This window comes from Hibiscus syriacus, unplaced genomic scaffold (assembly GCF_006381635.1).
Source record: "Hibiscus syriacus cultivar Baekdansim isolate YM2019G1 unplaced genomic scaffold, ASM638163v2 tig00117056_pilon, whole genome shotgun sequence".
Lineage (NCBI taxonomy): Eukaryota > Viridiplantae > Streptophyta > Magnoliopsida > Malvales > Malvaceae > Hibiscus > Hibiscus syriacus.
Window position 1 is genome coordinate 2019715 of NW_024063539.1, and position 22824 is coordinate 2042538.

General features: G+C 36.6%; 4 protein-coding genes and 1 pseudogene across 5 annotated transcripts in view; 2 read left to right on the forward strand and 3 right to left on the reverse strand.

Annotated features, from left to right (window-relative positions):
- Positions 1–10162, forward strand: part of LOC120198358 — an 18391-nt gene extending 8229 nt beyond the window's left edge. Inside the window, exons 3-7 of the mRNA XM_039199704.1 lie at positions 4320–4625; positions 7536–7648; positions 7726–8097; positions 8276–9071; positions 9766–10162. Of these exons, the coding sequence (XP_039055635.1) occupies positions 4364–4625; positions 7536–7648; positions 7726–8097; positions 8276–9071; positions 9766–9839 (1617 nt within the window). The 5' untranslated portion in view covers positions 4320–4363 and the 3' untranslated portion in view covers positions 9840–10162. The remainder of the gene's footprint in view (positions 1–4319; positions 4626–7535; positions 7649–7725; positions 8098–8275; positions 9072–9765) is intronic.
- Positions 1168–2318, reverse strand: LOC120198153 (annotated as a pseudogene).
- A 625-nt stretch (positions 10163–10787) lies between the features above and the next one.
- Positions 10788–11474, forward strand: LOC120198154 (4-alpha-glucanotransferase DPE2-like). Its single transcript, XM_039199527.1, has 3 exons — positions 10788–10943; positions 11097–11193; positions 11326–11474. Exons 1-3 carry the CDS (start codon positions 10788–10790, stop codon positions 11472–11474), a joined length of 402 nt encoding a protein of 133 aa, XP_039055458.1.
- A 3180-nt stretch (positions 11475–14654) lies between these two features.
- LOC120198360 (transcription factor MYBC1-like) lies at positions 14655–16677 on the reverse strand. Of its 2 annotated transcripts, XM_039199707.1 has the most exons (3): positions 16597–16677; positions 15472–16466; positions 14655–15317 (listed from the first exon to the last, which is right to left on the reverse strand). In XM_039199707.1, the coding sequence occupies exon 2, from the start codon at positions 16402–16404 to the stop codon at positions 15484–15486; it is 921 nt and encodes a 306-aa protein (XP_039055638.1). In that variant the 5' UTR covers positions 16405–16466; positions 16597–16677; the 3' UTR covers positions 14655–15317; positions 15472–15483. The 2 variants fall into 2 exon arrangements, with proteins under 2 accessions (XP_039055638.1, XP_039055637.1); XM_039199706.1 differs by lacking the exon at positions 14655–15317 and having other exon boundaries at positions 15382–16466.
- A 4186-nt stretch (positions 16678–20863) lies between these two features.
- On the reverse strand, positions 20864–22041 carry LOC120198359 (transcription factor MYBC1-like). Its single transcript, XM_039199705.1, has 2 exons — positions 21078–22041; positions 20864–20881 (listed from the first exon to the last, which is right to left on the reverse strand). Exon 1 carries the CDS (start codon positions 22011–22013, stop codon positions 21090–21092), a length of 924 nt encoding a protein of 307 aa, XP_039055636.1. The 5' UTR covers positions 22014–22041; the 3' UTR covers positions 20864–20881; positions 21078–21089.
- Between the last annotated feature and the right edge of the window lie 783 nt (positions 22042–22824).

Below are 22824 nucleotides of genomic sequence, written 5' to 3' on the forward strand. Positions count from 1 at the left end.
AATTGACTTCCCCATGCTCCTCACGTGATCACTTATCAGGTAATTCATCCCCAATTCACTATCAATCCCTAACCCTTGACTTTCACTTTCCCCAATTTCTTTTTCGAGTCCTTCGTTTCTTCTCCCTTCTCCCTCGATCGTGACAATACCCGCCGCTGGAGATGATCCTTGTCCCCAAGGATCAAAGCCTGAAAACTGGCCTCTGAGGACAGTATAATCCTCTCATGTATCGCTTGTCTTGTCGAGGTTCGTCCATCGCACCAATAATTGAGTCACAAGTGTGTTTTGTCGATTAATTATTCTTCTGCCCAAAACTTTATATGGTTCGATTCGAATTTGATCTTCTTCATCCATGACAGGAGGATCCATGGAAGAAACTACTGAATCTCCAATATGTTTCTTAAAGAGACTCACATGAAAGACTGGATGCAATCGTGATGTCTCTGGTAAGTTCAAACGATAGGCAACTTCTCCAATTTTCTCTGTAATTTTGTAAGGCCCATAATATTTTACTACTAACTTTAAATTTTTTCTCAAGGCTAGTGAAGTCTGGCGATAAGGTTGCAACTTCAGGTAAACTGTATCCCCAACTGCAAATACTCTTTCTAACCTGTGATTGTCTGCATGTTGTTTCATTCTGTTGCTTGCATTCTCTAACTCTTCTTTCACTAACTGTCAAATATCCTCTCTGCTTTCTTTGTTGACTTCCCATATAGTTATGATATTCCCCTTCCCTTGAAATGATCCTTGTCCCCAAGGATCAAACAATTTATTCCTTACAAGGATGTGCATCCCATTTTGTTCAGTCTTTGTGAAAAAAATTCGCATACAAAACTCACATTTCTCGAGCAATGCCCTTGCCAATGAAAGCACTCACTTGGTACTAGTTTGATTTGTTGCCCCGGATTCTAAAGATAAATCATTTGGCTCCTTGAAACCATGATTAATCCCAACAAACCTCGAATCAAGCTTTGAATAAGAAAACTTGTTCAAAGCATGAAATTCAATGCATTCTGCTCTAATATCATTCAAGTCTCTTCTCACATCACCATTTGGAAGCACATCTCTAGAAAACCTAGGAAATATGATCTCTAACAAGGCCTCGATAATCTGATCTGAGTAGCCATCTCTAAATATCATAACTATATGTATGTACTTTAAAAAAAATCAATCCCCCGTCATACCACCATTCTTACTAACTTGATCACCTTCCAAAGTTATGCAATCCAGTCCATCAGTTCGAGCAACTCTTGTAGCAACATCTATGTCTCGGCATATCACCGTTCTACCAAACACATGTACAAAGGCTGGACCAAATTTGGAAAAAAATTCAATTTCTTTAACAGAGGTATCACATCAAAACTTTGTGGATATGTAACATGTGGAGCCTTCACGCGATTAAGTGGTATGAAAGTAACACGCCCTCCTTTAAGTGAATTAAGATGTTGAATTATCTGAGTTGATATCTCATCCGTTTCAACAACCACATGAAATAAACTGTTTCCAGCAGTTACTTCAACTGCAGTGAAAAACTTCTCATCACAATTAAGCAGCTCAATAATTGGACCAAACACTCCATCTATATTATATTTTCTACATATCTTCCTAATAGAATTCAACCCCATTCTTACATCTCCAGGAGTTGCATAACCAAGGCTCTTCTCTGCTTTCTCAACTTCTGATTTCAGCTTATCAATTTCAGCAGAAAGATTACTTTCTTTCTCCCATAAGGACTTCCTTTGATCCTGCAGTTTATCTCTTTCTGTTTTCTGAGCATTAAACCGAGACTTGGAAATTGAAGATTCTAATTCTTTGATTTCAGCTTTGCGTCTTTCAATAGAATTATCCAAGCGTTCCAACTCCTCATTAAGCCCAAAAATTTCCTCCTGAAGCTTTTTTTCCTGCGATGAATTTGAATAAAGCACTTTTTCCAAATCCTCAATTTCCTTTTGAAGCCATTTATCATGAGCAACTTTACTAGAAAATTCAATAGCATGACCTTGTTTCTGATAGAGGATGCTAAGTTGTTTTTCACGCTCCATGATCCCTTTTGTTATATTCTCCTCCTTTTTTAATTGGTTGTCATAGAGCGGTTTAATCCTGTTAAGCTCTGTTGACTCCTGTATTTCATTATGCATCATTCAAAATTGTTTGATTGCATCATCTTTGGCTTGCATGTTGCCAGACATCATCTCTTCTAAATCTTTTACATCAAGCTCAAGTGCAGTTTGCTTCTTTATTGCTTTCTGCTTGTTGAATTTCCAACCTATCTTATCTTTGTTTAAACCTTGAAGCTCCTCTGTTAGATCTTTAGACATCTTTCTCAATTGATGATGGTTTCTCCTCCATCATGTATCATAGTAAGTGGAAATTCTCTTTCTTAGTGCATCTGAAATCTTTATTTGATTTTGATGTTGATGTCCCTGTTCAAAATTTAACTCAGCCCTTATAACAGCCTTGTCATCTTCTATGGTTTGTTTCTGCTGCAGCCGTGAATCAACCTTCATGGAACCGGTGATGGATGGGAATACCACATGATATACTCTTGCTGACATTTTATCAAACACTTGCGAAACATCATATGTTTCTTTTATTGTCACTGATGATATTTTTTAGGAGTAAAGAAGGGTTTAGACTCACCAAGTGAAAGCTGACCCATTTTTTCCCTCCATGAATTTGCTCAGTATCCGGGCTTAGTGGTTCCTTATCATCTGTCCTTCCTGACAAGTCCTTTAGAATCTGCTGCAAACGACCCTTGTTCATTGCAATCCTTGTCTCCAGGTACTGATCTTGCTTCACTAGCTTTGATAAGTCTTTAATCTGCTGTTGAATCGCAAAAAAAAAAAATAGAGGATGCAACCACTGCTTTGCCAGGAGTTGTGGCTCTGAATACCAATTGTAATGACTTAGATAGATTAGGGAAATAGAGAAGAAGAAAAGAAGAGAAAAAGCAATATAATAGAGATGAAAGAAATCTGAATTCATTCAAAATATGTCTGATTTTTTCTTTACACATTATTGTATTATTTGTTTACAATGTACCACAGAATCTAACTAAATGCCAGATATTGTCCTTGAATAACCGTTCTGTTATTTCCTCAGGTATTTGGCCACTAAATGGGCTAGCTGATATGTTTGTGGACTTCAGCTCTCTTGTTGGGTAATTGACTTCCTCGTGCTCATCACGTGATCACTTATCAGGTAATTCATCCCCAATTCACTATCAATCCCTAACCCTTGACTTCCACTTTCCCTAATTTCTTCTTCGCGTCCTTCGTTTCTTCTCCCTTCTCCCCCGATCGTGACACATTGCAACTATTTCTTAAACTTAAGAAATTATTATTATATAAATGTGTGTGGAAATAATCTAAAACGTAACTAATTAAATTTATAAAGTTATATTTAATAAAAGAAACCTATGCTATCATTTTAAAATTACTTATAATATTTTTATTTTTGAACTATAATATACCAATTAACAATCCATATAAGATGCTAGAAAGTTAGAATGAAAAGAGGAAAAAGTGAGCACCGAGCCCGTGTCTTCCTCCTTTTTTTAATTTTAATTAAATATTTGAATTAACTACTGTTTAATATTTAAATTATTATTTTTATTCTATTTTGGTACTTAAACTTTATTTTTTTAAAATCATATTTAACGTTTAATTTAAATTTTAATTTAATATCTCGTTTTTAGAAAATTAACAGAATTACTGACATGATATATTTTTCAGTGGCATTATCTTATAGTGACACATCAACATAATAGTTAAGTTTTTAACAATATTTTTTATTAATTTGGGATACAATGTATTATCTATTTAAAGATAACTCACAGTCATATGACATTAAACGCTTATAACCTTAATATTTCTGGTGCTCAAATCCAGGACCTCAAAGAATAACAACATTTTATTTACTAAAATAAAATCTAAACTAAATGTTAAATATGATTTTCAGAAGAAAAAAAAATTTATATACCATAACAGAATAAAATTAATAATTTAGATACTAAGCTTATAGTTTACCCTAAGTATTTATTTATTTCCTCTGTTTTTTTAAGACCTCAGTTGTCAATGCGGAGATAGAGCTGCTTCACTCTTTTCTCCTTTATCCTCAAACCCTACACATATTTTCTTGTCTTTTACTGTAAATAATATATATATATATATATATATATATATATATTAAAATAGTGAAAACAAAGCCAAACTTCGGCTGCTCCCTAACAAAATAGGAAAAAGAAATGTGTAAAACGTGTGTTGTTGGGTGGTGATTGAAGGACCAAAAAATGGGAGCAGTAAAATCAAAATCAGAAGCAGATAATGAGCAAGGAAATGCCGCCTGAAGCGGATGCTGCATTATGGGGAAACTTGAGGAAGAACAAAGGTTGAGTTCAAGTGTCAACAGTGAGGTACCGGGGGAATCTGCCGCCACCGCCGCTTCAATTTCCAGCTTAAGCTCCAGATTTGCTGCCTGTGGATCCACACGATCCCTGTTTGGCCTTCGGTGCTTCCTCGTCATACTCTTTTCTCTTGCCCTCTTCCTTTCCGCTTTATTTTGGTTGCCCCCGTTTCTTAATCGTTCGGATCAATCTGATCTGGATCTTGACTCCAGGTTCAAAGGTTCGTTCTCTCTTTAATTTGTTTCCTTCATAGATTTATGCATGGATCTGGAATAAAGTGAGTGATTAATTTCTTGTTTTTTTGTTTTTCTTTTACGGCTGCATTAGCTTTGTTTCATGTTTTCTATTCATGTTCCCCTGATTTCCGCTTTAGTCTTACATATAAGCAATAAAATAAGATAAAATTAATTTGTGAACTCATTGCTTTTGTCACTTTCTGAAAATTAGGACATTTGTTTATTAATATTATCTTTTTAAATGTTTAAATTTTTCATGAAACTAGTGTTGTTTAAGTTATTCCAAATTTAGCGTTTCACCGTTTCTCCACTTAATTATATCATACTTTGTTGGGGGAATCGAAGATTATTTTCCAAAACGTAATTCAGTTGTTTTGCTATAATATTTCTTCCTCCTTTTGACTCGTCAGGAGAAATATTTTGAAACCCTTTGCAATTTCCTTATATTTTTTAATAATCGCCATTTATATACATAAGAAATGGAAATAATCTAATTGTGCAACTGAATCTCAGTCAATTAATATTTATTAATGAGCTTTTGGTGTAACATTCTGGTTCATTTATTTTATTTATTTATTAGAAAGAGTTTACAAGGTTTATTTATTTTATTTTATTAAGCTTTTGGTGATGGAGGTGAACCTTTTGTTGTATGATAACAACATAAATTTACTGAGCGCCAAAAATAACAATTTGAAGACTGAAAGTAATAATCTACTTAAACGATTATCACAATGAAAAAATTAAATCTTTTTGGTGAATTACGAAAAAAGTGAAATTGCATGATAAGATATTGTATAAAAAATTGCTAGACATTGCTCAAAATTTAAGAAGAAGCCTTATTTAATAAGTAATGTTAATATCAAGTTATCAATTCCTAAAATGGCTTTAGTTTCACTCAACCTTGGACAAAAGCATGAAAAGCAATGCATATATATATATATATATATATTTGCAATCCTTAAGAGACTACAAAATTGGTTCACAACGTTGTATTTACCAAGACATAAAAACTGGATCAGATTGACTGGTTCGGTTGATTAAATTGGGAACTGGAGGCCAATCCGGTCTGGTGGGTATGTAAAATCAGGATATAGTTGAACTGTTCAAAACTGGTTAAACTGTTAAAGGATCGGAGTAGTGAAAAATCTGTATTCTATATTTTTTCTTCAAAATTTTATATTTTATTATTGAGATTTACAATTTTGATCTCTTATTTTTGTATTGAAGATATTAACATGAAGCTAAATGCTCTTCTGTTAATTATTAGCTATATTATAATTTTGAAGAAAAAAACCAAACTGCCTTGTTGAACCAGAAAATGGTCATGGTTGTTGTGTTGTGGCAAATAATGCCATTGCCAGATGATGCTTCTTGTTAGAAAAGGGATGAAGGTAGAACATAAGTTAGGATAACATCTATCTGAATATGATAGCTACTAAGCTAGATCTCCGTGATGCTGATGTGTTTAAAATTGGGTTTTCATGTATAGAATCACTTTAGTAGGTTTATTTGGTTCTTATGAAGAAATGGTTTACTTACGCTGTAGTTATCTATATCGATCATTTTGTAAAGGAAATTGGTAAAATGTTTAAATAAGTCGGTGATGAACTAATATGCATAAAATCTCTAGAGTCAGTATTACTATCTATTATCGGAAGAAAAAAGGATTAAATTCTATGATACTGCGCATCTTTGAACAGACTCCTAAAGCTGAAATTCTGTTGAATACTCTCCCTGAATTACAGTTTTGGAAAAATAGGACTGATACTCAAAAAAGGTGACATCCATGGAGTTGTATAATTTTTGAACGACAGAAGAGTAGCATTTGTAACTTTTTCTGATTAGATGAATATCTTAGGAACACACATTTTAAGGGTTTGGTGTGACAATGTTGGTAAATATGAACAAGGGTGATGTAACCAAAAATTTTAAAGGAAAAGTCAAAAAGAAAAAGACTTAACGTGAAGAAATTTTAGGACTTCCGAAGGTTTCTAAACTTTTAACACCCAACTAGATATTCTATTTATAAGGTATGCGGCTCAATTATATATTTTTGATAATTGAAGGTTCCTTAATGTCAGTGACTCACTATATATTATGGAAAAAGAATGGTATGGGGTGTATTTGATGCTAGGAAAGAGTATGTTTGGCATTATGACAAATTTCAGAGGAAAAAGACTTGAGTTTTTTTTATTAATAAATGAATGACGAATTACAAAGATAATCAAAATTTGGACCAAGGCGAAAATGCCATAACATAACTGGATCTGAAATAATAGAATTAAGATATGTACAAACTCGGACGCACAACTTGAATGAACTTGTCCATGTAGAGGAGATTCCCTTTGATCAAGTAGAGGCCACCACACAATATTATAATGGATTTGGCTAGCAGTAAATTTTTGTCATCGAGTCTGATTTGGGATAGGAATGAGCGAGTGGGAGTAGGAGAATGGGTTGATACGATGTGGTTGGGTTCTCCATGAATTACTCGAGGTGAAAACCTAGGAAGAAGAAGATGAGCATTCGGTAGAAATAACATAGGTTCTGTTCCATTATTGCTTGCTGAAGAAATAACTTAGGTTCCGTTCCATTATAGCTTACGAAAATTTTTGTAGACTGGAAATTCCTAATTCCCTTTTTATGGTTCGATGGTTATATCAATTTTTCCCCACGCCTTTGCATTCATTTTGGTAGTTGTCATGATTGTTTGTGTCGTGATCTACCGGAGATGGCCAATAAGATTGAGAATTTTATCTTTTCTGTGGGGTTGGATTGGGATAATTGAATTTAGAATCATGATAAACGGACTATATTTGTGAGCATGATGTCAGGTTTTCATTGCAACAATATTCGGTTCAAATTTTTATACTGACAAATCTTTACTTGTCCAGGTCATCATATAATAGCAAGCTTTAATGTTGAGAAGCCGGTGTCCTTGTTGAGAGACAATTTCTTGCAGCTTGAAAATGATATTTTTGACGAGATAGGCTTTCCCACTAGCAAAGTATATACTTTGACCCCTTTTGCTACTACATATGTACTTCATACTATTTATAGATACTGATTAGTTTTTTGAACCAGGTGGTTATCTTAGCTCTCGAGCCTTTAAGTGGATCGAACATGACAAGGGTTGTGTTTGGGGTTGATCCTGATGTAGGATATTCAAAGATTTCTTCGACTGCACTAAGTTTGATAAGGGCTTCATTTGAATCATTGGTTGTAGGTGAACCACCTCTGCGATTGACTAAGTCCTTGTTTGGGGATCCATCCTTATTTGAGGTGCAAAAGTTCCCTGGAGGAATTACTATAATTCCCCCACAAAGTGCATTTCTTCTACAGAATGTGCAAATCCCATTCAACTTTACCTTGAATTTCTCTATTTTTCAAGTACTAGAAAATTTTGATGCAATGACGAGTCAGCTGAAGGCTGGATTGCATCTAGCCACATACGAGGTTTGACAGTATTTATTTTTCTCTTGATTTTGATTTGCTATTTATCTTTCTTTCTTTTGAGTTTTAGTGCTTTAGATTTTTTGGAGAAAAGATTCAAAGAATGTTATATGCCATATTAGATTTGTTTGCTATAGGATCTGCAGTGCAGACTCTAATGGTTTTATTTTGTGAATTTCAGAACTTGTATATTAGGTTGTCGAATTCCAAAGGGTCCACAGTTACCTCCCCCACAATTGTTCAGTCATCTGTTCTACTGGCTGTGGGGAGTCCATCAACGCCAAGATTGAAGCAACTAGCTCAAACCATCACAGGCTCTCATTCAAGAAACCTTGGCCTGAACCACACTGTATTTGGTAGGGTTAAGCAAGTTCGTCTTTCATCCATTTTGCAACATTCTCTTGGAGGTCATGGAGGTTCAAACTCGGGGTCCCCGTCTCCTGCCCCCTTGCCTCAGCCTCAATACAATCACCACCACCACCATCACAACCATCATCATCACCACCATCACCATCACCACCACCACCATCACCATCACCATCACCACGACCATAGTGCTAATCTAGCTCCTGCAATTTCACCTGCTACATCAACAGAGAAAGGTGCACCTGCGCCTGAAGACTATTCACCTTCCCCTGAGAGAATTCCTACCGGATCTCCACGGAATTATGAGGCAAATCCTCCAGGAGGCTGGCACAGGAATAAAAGGACCAAGGGGAAAACTGGACCGAACTCTAATTTTGCCCCTGTTGTTGCACCCAAAATTTCTCCTCACCATTGTGCTGCCTCACCAAATGTAAACCCACCGGCATTGGCACCCAAGCCTAAACACGGAGCCATCCCCCATTTGGTTCCCACTTCAAGTCCACTTCCAAATGTAGTTTTTACTCATGTTCAGCCTCCATCAAAGAGTAAGTCAAATAAAGAGGATCCTGACAGAACACCCTCTGTTTCACCATCAGCATCCGCTTCTTTATGTGAGTGAATCAAGCTTTATGAATATTTAAAGCTACATTTTTTACATCTCAGTGCTGCAAAGCCTGCACATCAGTTAAGATTATTATCATAAATCATATCAGTTTTTTTTTTTTGAAAAATAAATCATATCACAGTTAGTTCATCAGAATTATGTGGTCAGCTTAATTAATATTTGTATGCATGTTAGGCTATTTTCTTGATTTGTCGAACTTCTATGATCATTTCTAGAAGTTTAATAATCACTGTAGTGGTTGGTTTCCGTGCCTGCATTCTCTTACATTGATTGTATATGATTAGAGTTGGCTTCCTTGCCCATGTAGGGCGTTGGAAAAAAAATTCCCTATTTAGGGCTCTACTCAAATTATTTATTGAACTGGGGTGTTTGCTACAGTAACCTCATTGGTCGCCAAGTGTTCCATAGGTAGCCAAGTGATCCTTGCGACAAAGCCTCTTCTGTTGCAGCAAATCTTCTCTTTTCCCTCGTTGTTGCAGCTCCATAGGTCGCCGTGTGCTCCTGGAGACCTATGGTGGTCACTGTAGCATTCACCCGACATAAGCAAATAATTGTTCGACTGCACTATATAAAGAATTTTTTTCAAATGCATTATTCAAACACTTTTGCCGATTAGAGTTTGGCTTGAACTTTATTCCAGAATTTTTGTGCATGAATGCTGATATCCTTTCCCTTGGCAGCCTCAGCAGGTGTTAAAATTGCGCAATGGCAATGGCCACTTTCACTCCTATCAGCTATTATATTACTTGTATAACAACAGCCTATTTTTTTATGTGGTATAATCTGACGTTGACGGCAATGCTGCAAGTAGAGTTGTATGGATGAGAGCGACGCAAATGGCGTGGCCTCATCTCTCACATTGGAGTGGATGTGTTTGGTGCTGTAAATAGTTTGATTAAATGTGGTGGCGGGAAGCATTTTCAGGTCAAAGTCACATTGGTGGCAGGCCATTATAATGTCATTGCCACTGTTTTGTGTATTCTCTTTTTTGCGGAAATCAAAGGCAAGCCTACTTCAGTTTTTGTAGCATGTTAATCAACATTATCTAAAAAATATATATATATTCAGTGCTTTTATATATTAGTATAGTTTATATTTTAATATATTCAAATAACATATTTGTACAATCTCACAAATATATATATTTTATCAATTAAATGGAGATTAGTATAAAACTATACTATATAACACAATATGCTCCAACTTCTTAACCTTCCCACCATCTGTTGTCCCCTTCTTTTAGTTACTATTCCTCCTACCCTTAGATTTCATTCTCTTGAACAAATCGGATACTAAAACCAACATGATTTCACTTTCATAACCCATTCTTTTATCCTACACTATTCCATCAATCTCTAGCTTTATTAGTTTTCTTAATGTTCCTACTTCACAGGCTTCCATGTCGTTTAGCTTGAGCAACCTCGTCCCCTAGAACGACGGCTTGTATAATGCCTTCCAATAACCCCACTCATACCAAAATCGTCCTATTAGACGTCTCTAGTTACATTCCAAATGTAGTATGTTTTTGACTTTTCCTTCAATTTCACCAATCAAGCAACAAGACCGAGGATGGACACAAGATTTTATGAAAGGAATCGAATTTATAAAATTTTAGAAGAGACAAAAATAGATTATTAATAGAAAAGACAGAAAAATATCTAAAATATGTCTACCACAATATGTTTCAGGTATTTAGTCCATCATGTCACCCTGCGTGCCTGGTGGGAAGAAGACAGAGAAGACACCGGTTTTTCAACTCCGTGATGGGCTACCGCCATATCAATGTGTTCCAGATGTGGCATATTTCGTCTTAAGGCAGCATGTTGAATCTCCATCGATGTGGGCAATTTCCCCCCCTTTAGGTATGATATAAAAACTTGGTAGCAGCCTCTTGGAACTGCAGATGATAGTTGCTGAACAAAGTAAATTGCATGCTTTTTACTTATGGCGTCTTTCTTGTAAACATTACAATGTCTGCTATTGAAGTGTCTAAAACCTTAGGTTTCATGATCAGTATTTGTTAGCTCTTAAAGAAGAGTACGCAACTCGCCCGGCCATGGAGGGGACAATAAATGACCCTACAAATCCAAAGCACTATCGGAGATACCGTACGTAACTCTTTTCACCTGATGCCTCCTAAATTAGTTCGATATTACTCTGCATTATATAATTCAAGCAGCTTCTCTGCCCAAGTTTGATTATGGTGACAACTTGAATCTTAACTCTGCTTCTAAACTCAGGTGTTCATGTTACAATGGAATCCTTGATGGAGGATAAAGAGCTTAAAGCCACCATCAAAGATCTCATACAGCGGAGCGGGCAACCATATCCTCCTCTTGTTGAAGCCGTAAATCAACCAAGTGGAGAAACAGACGCGATAGCTTTGTAGAAGCAGAAGTACTATGTCAGTAATCCGAAATCACTTCACAATTTACTTATTTTAAAGTTATTTTACCGTTTTTTAAATATAGAATACTTATTTTACATTATGAAATAAATAAAAAATAAAATTTGATTTGGTTCACGTAACCACGATTACGGTTCAGATCAATTTCGATTAATAAGTTTTTGTTGCTCAACCCTACCATTTCACCCCTTGAGAGAGGGAAAGAGATGTTGGTAACCCTGACCCTAAGCATGAGTCCCCAACGTACTAGAGTTCGATTATGTATACCAGTGTTCCCTACATCTTTTACCCTCATTGAGTAGTGACTGTTTAGCTAATGATATTTTAACAACAATACAATAGCATTTAGCTAATGATATTTTAACAACAATACAACAGCAAAACCATTAGCTAAACAGTCACTGCTCAATGAGGGGAGTGAAAAAGTTGCTTCTTCTAGCAATCCTAACATCTGCAGTAACAACTAGCCTCAAATGTTACACATACAAACAGTGATGGACCGAAGGGGACGGGTGGGAGCAGTCTCCCTCCCCTGAAAATTTCAAATTCTCAAATGTTTTAGATATTTTCTATTGATAATCTGTTTTCACCCTTCTTAAAATTTTATAAGTTCAGCTCCCTAATATAAAATCCGACGTTCGTCCCTACAGACTACTCTACTCTGCTGAAGGAAGTAGTTGTAATAATTAAATACAAAACTAAACCCAAATCTAAAAGTTTCACACTTGATTTATCCAAGTTATCTATGACATGCCTAATTTGGGAAAATCAAACAGACATCCAAACCTTTAGCAATACTAAATCCCCTACTTATCTAGTTTATCAAAAGCGAACACAAGAGTCACCTTACCATCAAAACCTAGTAATACATCATCAAATACAAATTACCTTCAGCACAATATCAAATCGTGCAAGATGTTGAAATATTGAATGAGACCATATAGCTATAAAATCAAAATACCATTCCTCTTGAATGGAATTCTGAGTGCTAGAATTTTCAACTATAGTAGCCCACAAGACCACTTAATATATAATCCAGGGTTGACTCCAAAGATGTCTTAGTAGAGTTGTAAGCACTAAAAAGTTCAAAAGGATCACTATTTGTAATATGCTGGAGCTATTGTTGAGCTACTTGATGAGATATTTTTCTGTTCTCACCCATTTGGGACATAAGCAGAGCATTTTTTTTTCATCACAGCTACTAGATGAACCAAAGATACGGGTAAAACCCCAGGCACATTTACCTCAGCAAAACCGATCAAGTTTAAGAAGCTGTTAAACAGGTAAATGGCCGTGCTTACCGCTTAGGTCCTTGTTAGAGAAGTTCATTCAACTATATAGAGAATTAGAAGAATTAACATTAACAAAAAAATGTAAAGAAGAGCAACATTATGCGACAATGGTATTGTAATCACAAGGAAGATTAAATTATAGATTCCATTATGGGGAATCAGACTCCAGTTTTGAAAATTTAAAGAAATCATGAAGGGGAAGTATATAGTCTAATGATCTGCTTATGCATAAATACTTACCAATGGTCAGAATTTCAAAATGTCACTGAACCGTGAGATAAAGACCTTACTTATCAAGGATAAGAAAGCATAGTTGGCCTAGAAATGAAAAAGTCCCAACATTTAAACAAGGAAATAGAGCACTGAAAGGGTAATAAAACAGAACAATTCACATTGGCTTGTGTACTCTAGTTACAAAAATGCTTCACTCTCAATGCAACAACGTCAAAATTCTTTCTCTAGTTTGCTTTACGTTATGGACACGAGTTATTGATTAAGTCACCGGGCAATTCACTGGAAGACCTACTTTGATTGATAATTCTTTTTCTAGTTGCTTCTTCTCAAAGGCCCATGTCATGTTTATTGCCTAAACAAGGTTCACGGAATTTTGAATCTCCACATCAAGCCTCACCGAGTCCATTAATCCTGCATTAAAGTATTCGACCTGCTGGTTTACTCACATTGTACCACTATGTGCCAACAGACCTTGAAATTGGTGCATACTCCTCAACAGTTCTAGTCTAGTTCAAGTTAACTAGTTAATCAAAAGGGTTACAGCATAGTGGTCGGTCAAATCTCAAAGTGAAACATTCCTTGAATGCCTCCCATGTGAGATTCGGTTCCTCCTGCTCCATCTGACAGTACCATATTGCACCTTACTAACATGTGAAAAGGCACCAAACAAAACGCATATATTTCTGTTGTCTGAGAATGCTAAGTGGAAAAGAATTTATCACACCGGTGTAACCAAATTAACTAATCCTCCGGCCCACCAAATGTTGGAAAACCAAGCTTTGTGTACCGCAACACCACTTCAAACCCTGTCAACGTTTCCATCTGATTGTCTGTTCTAGAATGGTTATTGTTGCCCATGCTCCCATCAAACTTTCTTTCGCAGTTCTGGTTGAAACCAACAAGTGGCTGCAATGGTAGTGACAGTTGTTGCAATTCATTTCCCAATTTAGACTCGATTGAGTGATGCTTGCTACCATTCCCGACTTGGCTTCTTCCACTCTTGTTTCATCAATTTTTTGTGCTTCTAGTAACAAAGCCCTAAACTCTTTTGCGAGGTCGCCTGTAGTGTCTGGCTCTGGGGTTAACTTGTTAGGGTCACAGGTTATGGATCGAGTCACTAAACGAATCATGGCTTTGATTGATAAACCTTACCTATCAATTCCTACCTTGTGAAGAACCTATAATTAAATAGTATACGGAACTCGTCAAAGGGAGCTTCTAACCTTAGACTTGTTAGGAAGAGAGTTTTAAACCTCAATAAATTGGAATATTTTGTCTTATTTTATCACTAAGAATCGTCCCCTTAAAGGTTTCATAGGGTTTTATTTTTGTAGAAGAAACTATAATTGAGGAAACTAAACTGAAGGACTCTTGATTGCAATAAAATATTTTCTAAATAAATTATTCTAAATAGAAATATTACTAATATAAACCTATTAGTCTACTTTACCTTTTGGGCACCTTTGACTTCTGTCTTGCCCAAAAAGGCAACCGTAATACTTCACCACAAAATATAACTGATTATAAATTAATTGTCTGCCTTCTTTTTTCTAGGATCTAATATTTCAGTTAGAAAAAACTGAGCAAGAAGACCGAAGATAGAATGTTTAAACAGTATGCCAAAAAATTCTACATTATTTATTGATCAGAAATTCTTAGTGTTCTACTTCGCACTACAGATTTGTGTCATTCAATAACACAAGGAACAGTTACAGATGCTATGAAATTTCAGAAATGCAGCTAATGTTCATTAGGATAAGAGTTTACAAAGAAAAAATAGAAAAGAGAGAAAAAAGTCAGAGATCCTTGAGTTGCCTTTCATATTACAGGTTCAAAGTTTTCTATGGAGTCATACATTGTACAACTTACCTCTACATAACACTGAACTAAGACAAACAGATGATTAACACAGAAGAGAAGTATGGAAACTTGAGAACCTCAGTACCAGTTGTAATAAACAAAGAAACTGACTAGGGATGATCATCATGTCTTTTTTCCCCACCTCAAGCTCAAAATTTAGTCATGTATCCTCAAAACCACCTTGTTGGCCGAAAGAAACTCCCACGCAAGCAGACTCTAAAGGTTTAGTTAATTGAGATGATTCCCAGTAACCATAACCTCAAAGAAATCCAGATTAATTTATACCAGCAGACCAATGTAATTGCAAGCATGATAGGCCTAAAGGTCATAGTGTTTGCTTAGAGTGACCTCAGGATTAAATCCATCACAAGAAGTTGACAGCGAAAACAGACTGCAACCAACAACTTAATTGCAGACCTAGAAGTCTGTCGAACCGACACTGCAACAATGATCAACAGAGTCTAGTGAAAAAAAAGGAACAGATTAAATACAGTACCGACCAGCTCAAGACTCTACCTGATGAAACTTGAAGAAAAAGCTAACTAAACTAAAGAAGAATAGTTGGATGATGAAAATGGGGTGTCAATAATTACCAAAGTTTTGAATCAATCGTCCCCGGAAGGAAATAATGTAAGAACCTTCCTTCCACCATTCCCATTGGCTGATTCCAAATCTTCCACATAACTACTGGGAGCTTGATTATGCCCTGGCGTCCCCCCCATCCTGTGCATTGGCTGCTGCGTCTGCCTGCCTAAGAAAGGATGCTCGAAATGGCTATCTGGGGATGACCCGTAAAGCCCCATTTGTGGCCGATGATACTGAGACAGCAGATGAGGATGCCCTACCGCGGCCGCCAACATTTGCTGCTGTTGCTGGTTATGCTGCAGTGCTGGCACTGGCACGAAGGGTAAGAAATGCTCTGAATTAGCCCGACCAGGATGAAGAAAGTGTGGTGGAACCGGTGAGCTTGCAAACAAATGGTCCGTCGCTGGATCAGTGGAGGCCCCTAATCCGGCACCACCAGATCCGCCGTTGGCACCGCCTCCACTACCACCAGACAAGCCTTGCATTCTCTTCAAATAAAGGCGATACTTCTGCAAATGACTCGCAACGTTTTCTCTTGTCAAGCCATCGACACTCATCAGCTGCATTATGGTCTTAGGGACAGCGTTCTTGATCCCCAAATGAGCCACGGCGTCAACGAATCTCTTGTGGAGCTGTGGGGTCCACACGAGGCGAGGCCGCTTGAGAGTGCGCGCGGGCTCATCTCCGGCTGCCCCGGATCCCAGGTCCCCGGAATCGGCGGCAAATTCGAACAAGGAGGGTTGAGAAGGGGGCTGTAGAGCCGAGGAAGGCGGAGGAGGAGGAGGCTGTTGCTGTTGCTGTTGGGCATGGTTTGGGTTGCGAATATCGAAGGCGAGAGCAAGATTAGGAGTAATTAGGGATTGGGAAAGAGGCATAAGCTCCTCCGGGGAGGGCAGCTCTTCCTCCCATCTGGAGAACCAATTTGAGTCTTCTTCCCTCATAATTATTCAAAGAAATGCAAACTCAAATTGGAGCTGGAAATCCAAAGCCTCTTCTAAGCTCACTGCACCAATCAACAAGCAAACAAAAAGATTATCGAGTTTCAGAATTTACTCACATATTTGTGGAATTAGTAACAAACAATTATCTATTCTTAAAAAAAAATAATAATAATAAGAGCAAGAAAATCTCACGTTGAGAGCGAAGGAAAGACACAGCGCGGAGGGAAGTTCGAGGTGGATCTTTGTTTTCTTCTTTTCAGCTTTTACCAATGCTTACTCCGTTTCATGCTTTTCTTTTTATTCCTTTCCTTTTTTTCCCATATTCTTTTTATTCATTTTTCATGTTTGTCTTCTCTAATAAAATTAAATAACTACAATAATCATGTTTTTATTTTATTTTTTATTCCTTCTAATTTCAAATATTCCATTTTAATTATCTACATCATTAATTAATTAAAAACTAATCACTCACATCAAATAAACGATGTGGCGTGCTGATAAAAAAATCATTACGAATTGTTTTTTTTAAATAATTATATATTCCATCTTCCCTAGGTTAAGGGTTTAATACTAATGAACAAAATTGTTTTCTTAAATGTTTAATTTTTAAAAAATATGCATATTATGTATACTACGCTGATAGAACATGTATAAGATCGTACTCACGCCTATCCCACCATTAGAGATGTGCATTTGACCTGAACACATTATGTTATAACTCAACCCAACTTGATCGAGTTGATTTTTTTTTTCTAATTCATGTTTGAGTTAGGCCGGGTCAAGTTCGATTTTAGGATGAAAAAACTCTTACAAGACTCGATCCGTGATAATATTATAAATATACCATATATATATATATATTAAAAGACAATTGCAATAACACCCGTTTGAGGTTTTTACATAAAAAATTAGGTCAGATTTTAGGTTAGGTGAAATCTTCTTAAACCCATTGAAAGATCTACTTTTTAAATTGGGTTCGTGTGGGCCAAAAACTCTACCCGACCCATGATCATTCCTACTCAACCCTCACAATGGGTCTAACATCCCTTTACCTCCTCTGTTGGTGAGATTGTGGACCAAATCCCACCCATTTTCTATATATGCAAAACCCAAAATTAAGAATTAAGTGAAGATGCTAGAGAACAAAATGGTAACCTCCCAACAGAAATATTCTGCAAGAACTATTTAAGAAAGAGAGATACTTGAGAAATAATGATGGTAGGGGATGCAACCAAGTGGTTCAGTTGAAGTTGTTTATCTTAGGAATGATACATTTTTTTTTATCTTAAGTGGTACAACAAATTATTGTTGGATGAAAACCCATCATAATTGAAATTAGGCTCAAGAAAAATATGAAGTGGTTTTCATTGTGTGTCAACCCTACAAATTTCAAATTCTCATCTATTTTGAACATTTTATTTTTATTTTCTATTGATAATATGTTTTCGCCCCTAAAAATTTATAAATTTGCCTCTCCTAAAATTTTATAAGTTCACCCCTAACATAAAATCATACTTCCGTTCCTAGACATGTCGGATATAAAACTCATGTATGGTGTAACTTATAGATATGGAATCATAACTTTCACAAAGTGTTAAAAGTACCATCTAAAAAATGGACATGATCATTGGTTGAGTAAACTTTAAGATAAAAGTGACCAAAGAATGTAACAAAAATGTTCATAAAGGGATGGAGGATGCCATATGAGGGTTTCACACGTTCAGGTGGGTATAAGTCTCACTGAGTTTATCAGCATTCATCTTCTATGATCTTCTGCCACTATCAAGCGTAGTCACCTTGAACTAATCAACTTGAATCCCAAGCTTCAGATTGGGGAAGAAACGGAATTGCAAATACAAAAAACCCGATCTCAAACTTAATGAATATGCCCTCTTAAGAATTGATTGCATTAAGTAATTGACCGAAGTTGCACATTTTATTGCTTAATCATTTTTCTATCCGAATAATGCTCATCAATCTAATTCTTCACCGGATCATATTTTGCATCCATGAATAACACATTTTCTCATCATCTGTTAGGTATGACTCATAAATATACCGTACAGGGTTACTTTTGTAAATATATACCAGAGTTTATTTATTATAAAAGATGTAACCAAAACCTATGAGACATTGAATAAAAATTCTAGCGCCGCCTAGGGCACCGAGGACGTAAGCACATTGCTGAACCTCGTTAAAATTCTTGTGTTCTTTCTGTTTTCTTTACCCGATTATTCAACACCATCTTTACATGTACCTTTTGTGGTTAAAACCGTAAACTCTAACAGGTAGAAGCAAATAATACCATGTAGATTAATGTGGACCATGCTGTAACAAACAACTCCTTATTTATCCAAGTTATCTATGGCAAGCCTAATTTGGGAAAAGCAAACAGACATCCAAACCTTTTGCACTACTAAATCCCCTACTTATCTAGTTTATCAAAAGAGAACATTGAGTCACCCTACCATCAAAACCTAGCAATATATCGCCACAAGATCACAAGTGAAATATCGAATACAAATGCCCTCTAGTACAATTTACCGTGCAAGATGTTAAAACACATATAGCTACAAAATCAAACTATCATTCCTCTTGGATGGAATTCAAAGTAGAATTTTCAGTACTAGTAGCCCACAAGACCACTTGATGTATAATCCAAAGTTGACTCTAAAGATGTCCTAGTAGATTTTTCAGCACCAAAAAGCTCAAAGGATCACTATTTGTTATATGTTAAAGTTATTGTTGAGTTACTGAGGAAATATTTTTCTTTTCTCACCCATTTGGAATATAAGCAGAGAAAATTTTCACCACAGCCACAACATGACCCAAAGATTCAATCCTAGACATATTTACCTCGGAAAACCACTCTAGGTTAATCAGCAGTTAAACAGATGAATAGCCATTCTTACCTATTAAATCTTTGTTAGAGAAGTTCATTCAACTATCTAGGGAATTGGAAGAACAAACAAAAATATGTAAAGAGGAGGAACATCATACAACTATGGTAAATCGAAGAACATACATTTCAGACGATAAGATCACATGCAAATTACCTATAAACAGAAATCTGAATGTAACAGCAAATTATACCACTGATGCTGCCATTCCAAGGCTAAAGTAAACAATCATGATCAATTGCAAGGTTAAACTTAGGCCACTGCTATTATCAATTTAGATATTACAGATAGGCAATGTAACCACAAGGAAGCTTATATTATAGAATCCATTATGGGAAATCAGACTCCAGTTTTGAAAATTTAAGAAAATCAAGGAGACTCGTATGGTCTGATGCTCTGCTTACTTATATAAATAGTTTCCTATAGTAAGAATTTCAAAATTTCACTAAACCATGAGATAAAAATCCTACTTATTAAGGAAAAGAAATCATAGGAAGGGCCATTTAAAATATTCTTACATGTCATCTTTTTATTGGATGGGACCATGGATGATGTGGTAGGAAGGGCCTACAAACAATTTTTCATTACACAGGGTTTTATTCTTGTAGAATAAGAAACTATAATTAAGGAAAGTAAGATGAAAGTAAGATGAAGGACTTTTAATTGCAATAATATATTTGCTAACTGTTCCAGTTAGAAATATTACTAATAGAAACTTATTGACTTCTGTCTTTCCCATAAAGGCAACCGGTAACACTTCACAACATAATAGAACTAATTACAATTTAATTGACTGCCTTCTTTTTTCTAGGATTTAATACTTCAGCCAAATGACTGAGAAAGAGGACCAAAGATAATATGTTTAAACAGTATGCCAACAAGTTCTACATTATTCATTGACCAGAAATGCCGAGTGTTCTACTCTGCACCACAAATTTATGTCATTCAGTAACGAAAAGTTAAAGATGCTATGAAATTTCAGAAATGCAGGTAATGTTCATTAGGATAAGACTTAACAAAGAAAAAAGAGAAAAGATAAAAAAAGTCAGAGATCCATGAGTTTCCCTCCATATCAGAGGTCCAAAGTCTTCTATGGAGTCATACAATGTACAACTTACCTTTACATAACACTGAACTAAGAAAAACAGATGATTAACACGGAAGAGAATTTTGGAAACTTAATAACCTAAATACCAATTGTAACAAGCAAAGAAACTGACCAGGGATGGTCAGCATATGTCTTTTTTCCTCGCCTCAAGCTCAAAATTTTAGTCATGTAGCCTCAAAACCACCTTATTAGCTGAAAGACCTCCCGGGCAAGCAGATGCTAAAGTTTAAAGTTAATTGAGATCATTCCCAGTAACCAGCCACAAAGAAATCCAGATTAACTTATACCACCAGACCAATGTAATTGCAAGCATGATAGGCCTAAAGAACATATTGTAGCTTAGAAGCTGAAAGAGAAAACTGACTGCAACTGACAACTTAATTGCAGACCTAGAAGTCTGTAGAACTGACACTGCAACAATGACTCAATAGATTGTAGTGAAAAAAAAAGAACAGATTAAGTACAGTACCTACCAGCTCAAGATGAAATGAAGAAATTGAAGTTCATATCCTTTCACCAGCACCCTTTCAGTATGACTTTAAAAAAAAAAAAGCCAGAAATAGGAATAACTACCCACCAACACTCTACACGATGAAACTTGAAGAAAAGGCTAACTAAACTAAAGAAGAATAGTTGGATGATGAAAATGGGGTGTCAATAATTACCAAAGTTTTAAATCAATCGTCCCCAGTAGGAAATAATGTAAGAACCTTCCTTCCACCATTCCCATTAGCAGATTCCAAATCTTCCACATAACTACTGGGGGCTTGATTATGCCCTGGCGTCCCTCCCATCCTGTGCATTGGCTGCTGCGTGTGCCTGCCTAAGAAAGGATGCTCGAATTGGCTATTTGGAGATGACCCGTAAAGCCCCATTTGTTGTGGCCGATGATATTGAGACTGCAAATGAGGATGCCCTACAGCGGCCGCCGCCATTTGCTGTTGCTGGTGATGATGGTGATGCTGCAGCGCTGGCACTGGCACGAAGGGTAAGAAATGCTCTGAATTAGCCAGACCAGGATGAGGAAAGTGTGGTGGAACCGGTGAGCTTGCAAACAAATGGTCCGTCGCTGGATCAGTCGAGGCCCCTAATCCGGCACCACCAGATCCGCCGTTGGCACCGCCTCCACTACCACCAGACAAGTCTTGCATTCTCTTCAAATAAAGGCGATACTTTTGCAAATGACTCGCAACGTTTTCTCTAGTCAAGCCATCGACACTCATCAACTGCATTATGGTCTTGGGGACAGCGTTCTTGATCCCCAAATGAGCCACGGCGTCAACGAATCTCTTGTGGAGCTGCGGGGTCCACACTAGGCGAGGCCGTTTGAGAGTGCGCGCGTGCTCATCTCCGGCTGCCCCGGATCCCAGGTCCCCGGAATCGGCGGCAAATTCGGACAAGGAGGGTTGAGAAGGGGGCTGTAGAGCCGAGGAAGGCGGAGGAGGAGGAGGCTGTTGGTGTTGGGCATGGTTGGGATTGCGAATATCGAAGGCGAGAGCAAGATCAGGAGTAATTAGGGATTGGGAAAGAGGCATAAGCTCCTCCGGGGATGGCAGCTCTTCCTCCCATCTGGAGAACCAATTTGAGTCTTCTTCCCTCATAATTATTCACAGAAATAGAAACCCAAATTGGAGCTACTAATCAAAAGCCTCTTAGCTCACTGCACCAACCAACTAACCAACAAAAAGATGATCGAGTTTCAGAATTTACTCATATATTTGGGGAATTGATTATTCTTAAAGAAGAAAACAAGAAGAAGAGCAAGTGGAGAGGGGTTCGAGGTGGATATTTGTTTTCTTCTTTTCAGCTTTTCCCCATGCCTACACTGTTTCGTGCTTTTCTTATTATTCCTTTCCTTTTTTTTCATATGCGTCATTAGTCAAAAACGCAAACTAGTTTTTTAGTTAAGATTCTTCTCTCTTCATTGAATTTTTATTCTTCTTTTATTTTGTATGTATTTTTTGTTCTTGTCAGAAGCTCATATTATTCGATCCTATTAATGATATAGATGGATTTTGAACTCACGCCCCTTTCAAAAGCAGTAGCCACTATGCTAGGTAAATAGTTTGATATCAAATTTTTTATTTAATTTAAATTGTGTATTATATTAAAATTATAGGCTTAAACTTATAATAGTCTAAATCTTTTAATCCTTACGCTTGCTACAGTTCTTAGCCTTACACCTACTCTGTCCTACAATTTTCACCATTACATTTATGAATGGCTATGGATAAGTTTTAGTGGCAATTTTCCGATATATCATCTTTCATTTTTTTTCGATCAGATATTTTTCAGATTATATTTTTTGATCTAACATCCTTTGTAGAAAGGCACGTGTCCTACAGCGCGTTTAACGTTGATTTGACATCATGTGGGGTAAGACACGCCCCTTGAGACGCGCCTTATGCTGAC

What these genes read in the sequence shown, in the direction of transcription:
- LOC120198154 (XM_039199527.1), top strand. Translation starts at nt 10,788, where the DNA reads ATGTCACCCTGCGTGCCTGGTGGGAAGAAGACAGAGAAGACACCGGTT. An exon ending in TGTGGGCAATTTCCCCCCCT is followed by an intron (nt 10,944 to 11,096) that starts TTAGGTATGATA and finishes AGGTTTCATGAT; the next exon opens with CAGTATTTGTTAGCTCTTAA. An exon ending in AAAGCACTATCGGAGATACC is followed by an intron (nt 11,194 to 11,325) that starts GTACGTAACTCT and finishes TTCTAAACTCAG; the next exon opens with GTGTTCATGTTACAATGGAA.
- LOC120198360 (XM_039199707.1), bottom strand. Translation starts at nt 16,404, where the DNA reads ATGAGGGAAGAAGACTCAAATTGGTTCTCCAGATGGGAGGAAGAGCTG.
- LOC120198359 (XM_039199705.1), bottom strand. Translation starts at nt 22,013, where the DNA reads ATGAGGGAAGAAGACTCAAATTGGTTCTCCAGATGGGAGGAAGAGCTG.